Source organism: Austrofundulus limnaeus, unplaced genomic scaffold (genome assembly GCF_001266775.1).
Source record: "Austrofundulus limnaeus strain Quisiro unplaced genomic scaffold, Austrofundulus_limnaeus-1.0 Scaffold710, whole genome shotgun sequence".
NCBI lineage: Eukaryota > Metazoa > Chordata > Actinopteri > Cyprinodontiformes > Rivulidae > Austrofundulus > Austrofundulus limnaeus.
Genome location: NW_013953112.1, coordinates 119372 through 130416, shown reverse-complemented (window position 1 = coordinate 130416; position 11045 = coordinate 119372). Strand labels below are relative to the sequence as shown.

At 38.1% G+C, this 11045-nt stretch overlaps 1 protein-coding gene across 3 annotated transcripts in view; it reads left to right on the top strand.

Moving 5' to 3' along the window:
* Positions 1 to 11045, top strand: part of farp2 (FERM, RhoGEF and pleckstrin domain protein 2) — a 65789-nt gene that overhangs the window by 39052 nt on the left and 15692 nt on the right. For 2 of the 3 annotated variants that reach the window (XM_014028014.1, XM_014028013.1), the window contains exons 14-21: positions 1867 to 2051; positions 2242 to 2331; positions 4489 to 4622; positions 4712 to 4793; positions 4898 to 5135; positions 9270 to 9400; positions 9482 to 9550; positions 9644 to 9733. In XM_014028014.1, coding sequence (XP_013883468.1) covers positions 1867 to 2051; positions 2242 to 2331; positions 4489 to 4622; positions 4712 to 4793; positions 4898 to 5135; positions 9270 to 9400; positions 9482 to 9550; positions 9644 to 9733 — 1019 coding nt within the window. The remainder of the gene's footprint in view (positions 1 to 1866; positions 2052 to 2241; positions 2332 to 4488; positions 4623 to 4711; positions 4794 to 4897; positions 5136 to 9269; positions 9401 to 9481; positions 9551 to 9643; positions 9734 to 11045) is intronic. The other variant, XM_014028015.1, reaches the window with a different exon arrangement.

The following is an 11045-nucleotide window of genomic DNA, read 5'->3' as shown; positions in this document are numbered from 1 at the left end:
ATGTAAACAGTGTAGTAATGAGCCATTATATACTCAAAATACTAAATGAATGTATCGCTTTATATTTATGGCATTTCATATAACATATAATAGCTTACAGATTACTAAGTTAAAATGCTGCGAAACTAATGGTGTTTTGATCATTTAAAGAAAAACTAAATGTTCTTGCAAGTTCTGCCTTTAGCATGCATAGAGGTTCTAGTTTTAAAGTAGAAAACCAACAAATTATTCTAAGTTTATTGAAAGGAAACCAGTTTTTTGCACATTAGCTGTAGTTAGTTTTTTTCCTCTTTCTTTGTATTTGCTGGATTTGAAGTCTGATAGTAGGATCTGTGTATTGCAGCCTCTGTTGACATGGTCTCAGCTATATTACCATTTTTTTTAAAGCACGTCTTAAAATAATTCTACACAGATGAACGTATTTGATTCATTCAGTTCATGAACATTTCTCTCACATCTTCTCCTCTGGACTGTCTGGTTGTAGATTTGAAGTTGGGACCTGAAATCAGATTTATTTTTGTTTTTTTTTTGAAGCATGTTTCAAACTTTCCACCACTTCATGCAGTGTGCTACTATCGCTAGCTTTTTTTTGATTTTTCCACCACATATCTAAAAAAAATAAAAACACAAGGGGCGTGGGGGCGTCTTGATCAAGGTGTCTTAGCCGGATGCTCATGTATTCTCATTGTCATTTTTAAGAACAACAGACCACAGAAACACACCAGAAGTGGGTTCTCAGTGTCTCTGCAGTGGGTTTGAACCATTATTTAAGCTCAGATCTGTAAACTGGTAGAGATTTTTACAACTTTTTTTTATTATTTTTGTTTGTTTTCTCACATTTTCAAACTTAATATTTAATAGTTTTTTATCTAACTGCACTTAGACACCAAGTATTCATCACTTAATTCTGAACATGTGTATAAAAATACTAATTATAAACAGCTTGTACCTAATGTTTGTATGTTCTATTCTCAAGAATAAAGGAATCACTTCTGGGTACCATGAATGTCAGACTTAAACTTCTTTTTGAGGTCCAGATGTAAATCAGTACTGATTAGATTTATTTGTATTACTTTGGCGAGGGGGGGAGAAAGTCCCTAAAAGATTCGGGTCTTGGAGAAGTCCTGTTTCAGAGGAGAGACTGAATGAAAGTGCTGTAAATAACTCCTCACTCAAATATGTTTCGTTGGACTCAGTAGTTTGAAGCTGAGACTGCTGTTCTTCCTTTAACAAGCTAATTCAAACCAAAGCTTGGATTTGGTGCAGCAGACTTGCATGCTGGGGGCGGGGCTGGGTTGGATGTTTTTACATAAGATTCCTCGGCCTAATTCCAGTAAAGTGTGTGTGTGTGTGTGCGCGTGCGTGCGTGTGCACGGGACTTGTGCCAAGTCATTCCACAGCAAACCCCCTATCCCTGATGTTCTCTCCCCCCCTTCCCTTTTTTGTCTCATTCCCCGCGGGCCGCTTCAGATCAACTATAAACAACATCTTTACCCTCCAGATGAGCCACATTCCTGATGGGTTTTTGTGTTCGCAATTATTTCCGGGTCGAGAAGCAAGTTTTTTTTTTCCCCCTTCCCTTACAGAAGTGGAAGAGCAGCTGTAGAGATCCATGACTCAGTAAAAACAACAGCCTGGTGTTTACTTTTCTTGTCGTCTCATTTGTTGTAACGGAAACAGCAGAACCAGTTCCTCGGCTTGTTTTGTTACATTTAATCATTTATCCTTTTTTTGTTTGAAGGGAAACAGTACCTTGTAATAAAAAATGAAAGTGGTGTTCTCTGTTTAGCAGCTTCTCTTTCATTCTCACAGAAATAAGATACTTGTGGGGAAATTCAACCTTTTTTTTCTCTCTCTCTCTGCTAGATTCAGTGGTGGACAATCCTCAGCTCTCGCCCCTCGCCTCCAAGGATTCCCTCTGCCTGTCGCCCTCCTTCCAGTTGTCGACCCTCAGCCTGCCCAGCCAGGCCCCGTCCCCCCTGCACAGCCCCATCCTGAGCGAGGTGGGCAGCACTGCCAGGCTAGAGGAGGAGGAGGAGGGCAGGAGGAAGGTACACTGCTTGCATGCCACCCTTCCAACCACCCCCACCTGCCTCACCAGCAAGTCATAGAGCACACACAAATTTTAATTTTTTTACCTGGAGCTTAGAAAGCTTTTGTTTTGTAGAGTTAGATTTATTTGTTTTTCTCTTGATGCGTTCTTTCATTTGTTTGTTAATAAATGTTTGCTTCCCACCTCAGCGATATCCCACCGACAAGGCCTACTTTATTGCCAAAGAGATTTTGACCACAGAGCGAACGTACCTGAAAGACTTGGAGGTCATCACTGTGGTGAGTTCAAACCAAAGGGCAAAGTCTGGAATGGAAATAGATTTTTTAGGACAGTTTTTAAAGAGTTAAATCTCCAGTGGAGTAAACAGAAACTACTAAAGGTTAAAAACAAATAAAGACCTCGACAGCTTTAGTGTCAAATTGTGTTCAGTCGGCTGCAAAACAGCCCAGCATCAACAGAGAAGTTCAATTTAGTTAATATAACCTGTTGTCTTCTGTTTTTGTTCACGTTTGAGTTTTTATTTTTCAACTTAAACCAGAGTTGTAAACTAAATATGACCCGTCACATCAAACTGAGGATTAAGTCACATTAGGTCACAATGACCTCAGCATATTTTCAGATTTCTGCTTTTTAAGCTGCATTAAGATGCACCTGGATCATCCTGATATCACGAGTTCAGAGATGTGAACTGATTTATCTTCCTTTTTAAGTCTTTAGTTAAAACTTATAAGACCTGTAATACTTGAATTTATTTTGTATTTTTATCATTTCATTTTCTTATATTGTTTGGTATTTTAATTTGATTTGGTGTACATTTTGTGTTTCATGATGTGTTATTTATAATGCTGTTTTCATTGATTTTTTTAATGTAAAGCACTTTATAACATTTGTTTAAAAAGGTTCCATACAAATAAAGTATTATTTATAGTTATATTATTATTATTATTATTATTATTATTTATTGTTGTTGTTTATTATTATTATTATTGCTAATCATGAGACCTCATTGATAATTTGTCTGAATCTTATTTTTAGTTTATTCTAATGAGATATTTTTATGTCATAAAGAGGAAACCTCAAACAAGATTTACCAGCTCACAGGGAAAATCTATAAAATGTAAGGCTTTTCTGCTCAAAATCATGTTTTTTGTCACCGTGCGATTTCCTGCCATTGTTTTTCAAACTGAGGATCAATCTGAAAGTTTAGTTTTTTTTATTCATTAATTTTTATAAAAAAATAACAGAAATAATTATATACATTCTATATACAACAAAAATATAAATCATAAATGAAAGGTAGCAGAAGAAGAAAAAAATCTTATATCGTCCCCCTTTCTTGAAAAAATAAATTTAAACAAATTTGTCTTCAAATACCAAACACAAATCAAAAAGAAGAAAATGAATAAATAAGAATAGAATAGAATAGAAATAGCCTTTATTGTCCCGACCGAAGGGAAACTCCTCAGTAAGGTCTGCAGAGGCCTACTAATTAGTAGGGTTGGACAATATTGGCAAAAAAATTAATCATGATTAATTGTGGTGTTTAGCTGATAACGATTAATTTGACGATTAATCCCCTGGAGTCCCTGGACACCCTTATTTCATAGTCACATGACCAATTTAGTGGGAAAGTTCATAAAAATCTGTTCCAAATTGTGTCAAAATTACAGACTTCAGGCTATACATCAAATTTTAAATTGTGTTGATAGATAAATAAATTACAGAACTTTTTTTTAATGTTCGTCATATTTGAAGCTGAGAGGAGCAGAGAGTGGATTCTGCCTGGTGGCATTAATCGTATTAATTGTCAAGTGCCAAAAATTAATCGATTAATGCTTTTCTGACGATTAATCACACACCATACGATTGTGCCCAACCCTACTAATTAGGCACTCCTTAGGTTCAGCTGTGTAGAACCAGGGCAGCTCCTAAAACATGCGGGACACCGGCCCCTGAGGGCTGACTGTGGACACCACTGTCTTAAATACACCCTTTGATTTGACATTTTTAATGCCATCTTCCAGACTATTTCATAATCTTATCCCTTCGATTGAAGTACACCGTTCCTACTGATTCTAAATTAAAGTTGATGATGATGATGATGATGATGTTCTTCACTGATCGTGCTTTGGTCAATAGCTGGCTGCTATATTGCCAAAAATAACTAGGAAAAAGGTACCCCCAGAAGTTCTGCATGGTAATTTATGAGATATTCTTCAACAAGCATGGCATTTTGAGACCCATTGTCCTTATATGAGGACATCTTTTTTTTTCAAGAACCACTTCCTTTACCATGACAGAGTCTCGTTATGAATATTTATTAGGTCCTACTAACCCCATGTATCTTGGAGAAAGATAAAATGCACATCTAACACTTTTTCCCTGCACAATGTTAGACAGTTCTCGTAGTGAATCAGTGTTTTGTCATGTTTCAGTGGTTCCGTAGTGCTGTGATCAAAGAAAACGCCATGCCCGAGGGCCTGATGACCCTCCTCTTCTCCAACATCGACCCCATTTACGAGTTCCACCGAGGCTTCCTGAAGGAGCTGGACCAGAGGCTGGCTCTCTGGTAGGGACTTCTCTGACTTGGTCTTTCTGTCGTCTAACATTTTAAAACTCACCTGCTGAGACAGAGTCTGCAAACGTTTGTTTTGACAGGGAGGGGCGCTCAAATGCTCATGTTAAAGGAGATTACCAGAGGATCGGTGATGTGATGCTGAAAAACATGTCTGCTCTTAAGGTAAAGCTGCAGCTGGAGCCCTTAAATCGTCTGCTGCTGTTCTCCGGTCGGTCAACAAACACATCGTCTTTGCTTTGTTTGTTGTTGTTTTTTTTTTCCTGCAGGAATTTACCAGCTACCTGCAGAAACACGACGAGGTTCTAACCGAGCTGGAGAAGGCCTCCAAGAGGCTGAAGAAGCTGGAGACGGTCTACAAAGAGTTTGAGCTACAGAAGGTGTGCTACCTGCCCCTCAACACGTTCCTGCTCAAACCCATCCAGCGTCTGATGCACTACAAGCTCATCCTGGAGAGACTCTGCAAGCATTACTCCCCCGCTCACCGGGATTACAGGGACTGCAAGGGTGAGTGGTGCCACGCCTCCACATTTTTATTCAACTCTATCAATACCACAGCATCTCACAATAACCTGTTTAATTTAGCTTAAATTGATGCTTCAAGAGGTATAGTCTCCAGTTTTTACAGGGATAAAAGAAGTGCAGCTGCAAAGAAAAGAGAGATTCTAGGATTTTATGGAGCAGAACATAATGGATATTTTTTTATAGATTAACTGAATTTAAGATGCACTTTTATATTTCATACTTTGTGATAGGGTTCAGCAGAAGAACTTTTGACTATTAATATTTGGCACTTGCCCATTAATTTAATGCTAGTTTGGTGGAGTTGAAACCAGAGGGGGGATTGAGGGTTTTTATTATTATTTGTCAGTCTTTGCCTCCTGATGTGATTCAGATATGACTAACATTAAAAAAAGTTCTATAAATTATTTATCATAACTCCAGTTTTACTTGTCCTGTCAACACCATTTAAAAACTGGTGTAAAGCTTTAAGTCTGTACTTTTGACGCAAATTGGAAGAGATTCTTACAGAGAGCAAATCTGTCCCACTAGAGTGATTTAAATGAATTATGGGACTAGGAAATAACAGCTTCCAGGAGATTAGTTGTCATATTAATTGTTACCAGCCAAATACCACAATTGATCGTGTTTTTTCTTTGTTTTTTTGTTGTTTTTTTTTGCCTGTATTGCCCAACCCTACTTTTGTAATCGATTATAATGACTTACTTTAAACAGAGAATAAGTCTTTATTTCATTTAACACGTGCCGCAAGAAAACATCGTTCCGATGCTGATATAGCAGGGACCACCCGCAGCAGGCGTGACCAGGTTTTATATAACCATTGTTGGAAAACGTAAACTCACGGACATTAGGCAGCGGCTCTGTAACCTAACTTTACATGTCTGAAAAGAAATATTAAGTCTGGGAACTGAATCCATTTCCTGAGCATAATTCTTGCTTTCAATCAAACAAGATTCTAACAGTGATGGGCAGCGCTAATCCAAAAATTAGCTCCGCAATTTCTAAAGCGCTTATGCCACAGAAAAACTAGCAGAAGCTTGTTTTAAAGCGCAAGTTCAATTTGACACTTACTAGCTGGCAACAATTCATGTACAATAAATGCACAACCAGTGGTGGGATGTAACTAAGTACAAGTACTTTBTTDCTVTACTTAAGTACATTTTTCATGTATCTGTACTTTACTTAAATAGATTTCATCATGGGTACTTTTTACTTTTACTCCACTACATTTTACATTAAGTATCTGTACTTTCTACTCCACTACATTTCTGTAATGTGTTGAATTACAAATTACATTTGTCACGTCTCATTACTTTTTTTATTTTATTTATGTATTATTTTTTGTGGGGTGGGGTTGCTTTTTTTTAGATTGAAAGTAATCAATGGTGAGAGGGGATTTGCTGTAATTTGTCCATTGAACCACTGCAAAGCAAGAAAGTACCATTAGACCATCCTTCAAAAAAAAGGCAGAGCAGCAGCAGCACACCCATAATGGATTCCACCAAGGAGGAAATGTGCCCCTTGTGGTCTTATTTAAAAGAGTTGTTCAAAGTTAACTGGTTCAAAAAACGACTTGTTGAGATTTGCTAAAGAACGTTGGTGGTGAATTTACAGCTTCTGTAGCTGTTGTCACAATCTGTGAGGATGCACAAAATCACAAGTCCAAGTGTGAACAGTGTCACGTATTATCTGCAGCTTTGTTCACTAAAATGGCACCATTGATGTATTAAAAAATATACATACTGTAGGCACATTTCATGATATTGTAGACCATTAGGGAATACATTAAGCAAGTACTTTTACTTTTGATACTTTAAGTATTTTTAAAAGCAAGTACTTACTTACTTTTACTCAAGTAAAATGTTAATGTGGTACTTTTACTTTTACTAGAGTACATGTTTGTCTGTTTATCTGTACTTTTATGATTTCATGAAACAGGCGTTTAGCTCCTGGTGTAAAAGTTAAAAAGTTGTTGAGGATTGCTAGTTCGGCTGCTTCTTTATCTTTTTCTTTTGTTTGTTGTAGATTTTTCATTAAAGAAGCATCAATAAATTAATTTTAAAACTGTTTATTGGAAAACTGAAGCGATGCATTCTGGGTACATGACGGATTTGATTTGTGACGGGAAAGCACGGAGTACAAGAAACTATCTTCCCTTCAAAATAAGAGCTTGGCTTTTAAAGTTTTTCATGTAGTTGCTCCAGTTGACCACTAGATGTCCATCTAACCCCGTTGGCCGATTGCTTCGACCAATTATGTCGATTATTGAGCTCCAGCGTTTAAACTTTTTTTTAAAGGAGCCTCGATTGTAAAGTAAAATAAATCAATACATACAAAATTTTAGTATGGATTACAAACGTTAACTGTTTTTGCTATTGCCTTCCTGCTACGTAAGCAGACACAAAGCATTGTGGGAAATCAGAACCGTGACCGAAACAACAGTCAGCGAGAATGTATACCTTTCCAATAAGTGTGTTTATCTGGGAGGGGTGCTGTTGGATAGATCATGTGTTGTGGTTCATTGACAGCCATACCTTCTGCTGTTCAAGATAATGATGACTGGTAGATAATTAGTTATTAGTGGGTGCTGCTTTTTAACTTTAAAAAGAGCAAATCTGCTTATGAATTATAAAAACTAGTAAGACCGCTAAAGCGCAAATGAAATGTTTACCCACCACCGGATTGTAACTACAATAATAATGAACTGGGTTTTGCTAGGTTCTAAAATTGTTCTTATCGGGCCACAAGAGTTTCTACAACACACACAGATGCTATCATTTTGTCCATAAATCTCACCTGGTTAAAGCTCCACACTTTGCTCCGTGCATAATCTCCTTCCATGAGTTTTTGGCCGTTTGATTATCTTTATAAATGTCTGCTTGTCTACTGTAATTTCCCTTTGGGATCAATAAAGTGTTATTGAATTGAATTGACTTCCTGGTGCAACAGTCGGCTTCTGGGAGAGAGTACTTGAGGCTAAACATATTTTCAGAGCGCTTTAAGGATAAACAAACATGCCAACAAACTTTTGACCAATCTCACCATAATCACTTCTTATATGGAGGGGAGTGGGTGGACAAGGAGTGGAAGACTTGAAGCTGCGTACAAAATGATCGAGTTTTCACAATGTAACTGACGATGAGTGGATTCCCTCAGTTCAGATGCAGAGGCCTTTAGAGTCCCACCACAGGATTTTAATTAGGTTCAAGTCTGGACTGTGACCGCATCATTGCAGCACCTTGATTCTTTTCTTTTTCAGCTGTTCTGTTGTAGACGTGCTGCTGCTGTGTGTTTGGGATCATCAACCTGCTGACTGAAGCTTGTACAGATGAAGCTTTGTTTTATTCTCCTTTTTTTTCAGAGCATTGCTCAATCTAGTCTTTAAAATGAACTTTAAATCTCATTAAATGTTGATTTCTTGCCACCCGGGCATTGTTGTCACACACCTGTTTGCTCCAGAGCAACAAACTGACTCCTGTTTTTCTACAGGTGATCATGTTGATGATCAGTTAGTCAATACATTTAATCAGCTGCTGCTTGCTCCTCTAATTCCTGTGGAATCAGCTTTTTCATTTGGTTTTATTGAATAAATAAAATCAGGGTGGAATCTGTTTTCATGTTTCTGTCCTGATGCTGAAAACTCAAACTTGGCTTTTATTGAAAGTTATTAGTCTGTAAAAACATTTTATTTACTGTAGATGTGAAAAACAAAAGTAAGAGAAGTTTTATATTTTTTACGTCTTAATTTTTAAAATATGAAGAAATCAAAGAAAAATTCATCAATCCATATTTGTTTAGAAATGATTGTATAACTTCAGTCTTTTTATCTGAATTGAAAATCTCAAAAAGAACATTTCAGGAGTTTAAGGAGTTCCCATGTATTTGGTAAAGTTGGAAATATCTTTGTATAAGTACTAATTATACGTAACTACAGCCCTTGGTCTGAGAGCTTTAATCAGTGGTAGTTTGTGGGCTTACTTCAAATTATGATCCTGACAGATGGTTTAAACTGTGCTTCTAATGTAAAACCAGGAAGGTGAGTGCTCCTTTCTCAGTGTGACCTGGTGAGAAGTGGTGAGAAGTGGTGTAATGTTTTGTTTCTGGTTTGAAATCTCCCAGAGGCTCTGAAAGAAGTGGCAGAGATCGCCACGCAGCTTCAGAGCAGCCTCATTCGCCTGGAGAACTTCCAGAAGCTGACAGAGCTGCAGAGAGACCTGATCGCGATTGAGAACCTGACGGCACCGGGCCGGGTGAGTACGTGCTCCGAGGCGGGGCGGAGGGTAGCGGGAGCGGGGTGACGGGCTAACGCCGTCTGACTCTCTGATTCGTAGGAGTTCATCCGAGAGGGCTGTCTGTACAAGCTCACCAAGAAGGGGCTGCAGCAGAGGATGTTTTTCCTGGTTTGTATAAAAACTGCTGCTTCACAACAAAACTGCCTGATGTTTGATCCGGTTTTAAATTTTATCTTTGTTTTTGTTTTTTGTTTTTTTCAGTTCTCAGACATGCTTCTCTACACGAGCAAAGGAGTCACAGCGACCAATCAGTTCAAAGTACACGGGCAGCTGCCGCTTCACGGCATGATCGTGAGTTGAAGTTGTTTATATTTTTTAAAGTGAAGTTGGTGTCCAGGTGCCAGAGGAGCAAACAGCCCTGATGTTGCGCTGCGAGTTGTTCAAACTGAGCTGGGGGCACGGGGTCTCCTAACGTTGCATGTTTCTGCTTCACTCCTGGCTGCAGCTCATAGTGTTGGACGCTCCGGTAAGTCTGAGCCCTGCAGGCTTAGATGACCAAACAACCCCCACCCCCVCCCCCCTCCCCCCCATGACTGTGTAAATGAACTGACCGACTCATGCAGCTCCAGACACACAAATAACAGCTTAAAGTCTTACACCAGCTGTGTTTTTATGTTTTTTTAGCCAGAAAAAGCTGGATATTATGAAAATTTAAAATGGGGGGGGGGGGGATGATTGTTTGATTTAGTTGCATTTTTGTTTCACTGCAGACAGAAGGAAAGTTTTGTCCCCTCATTAAACATGGAACAATCCAGTTTTTACCACTTTATTTTGAAAAATCTCACAAACTCAAGACTTTGCGGCATCGAAGACACTAAGCACAGCGCGTTTGTGGTTTTGTTCTCCGTTTATCTTATGAGGCCTTCATTGCATTTTTTAATTTCTAGCATATTTAGTTTTTGAGGACAGGTTCAGACTGCAGCAGGTCGGTCCAGTTCCAAGATCCAAAGCTTCAGTATGAGTCATAGTTTGCTGAAATTTGGCAAATTGGTTAGCATCAAACTAGTTTAGTTTACACGAGTTTGAAAAGTTGATTTTCATTAATCTGGAGTGGTATCATCAGGATTTCCTGTCTTATATTCAAAAAGAGAATCCTAAGACGTCCAAGGATGTCAAATATATGATGAGATTTCCTGGCTCTAAGGCAGACAGCAAATAAAGACAGTCCATTTAAAAGGAAGTTAGAAAAATTTGATTGAAATGTAGATTAGGAAGATTATATGATTTTTTTAAAATTACTGGGTAGCACTTATTTACATCCGTCTAGTTTGGCTCAGTACTTCTCTTCCCAGCAGAGGATGGTTGTTTACGGCGCACACAGTTTCCAGTTAGCTTCTTAGCTTAGCTTCCTTCACGGTTGAACTGGAGCACTACATACGTCACTGCCAAACGTTAGCGATTGGGTAAATCAGATCCAGTCGTTTTAAACGTCACCAGAGTCTATGTTTCCAGCAAATAATAGGTTTTTAATAACCGAGAGTCCCGACCCTCTGTATGAAGCAAATCGAAGAATAAGGTGCTGGTTTTACCTGACTATTAATGGACTATTTTCACCATAATTATTGCAATAAATGAATAATGAAATAATAATAATAATAATAAT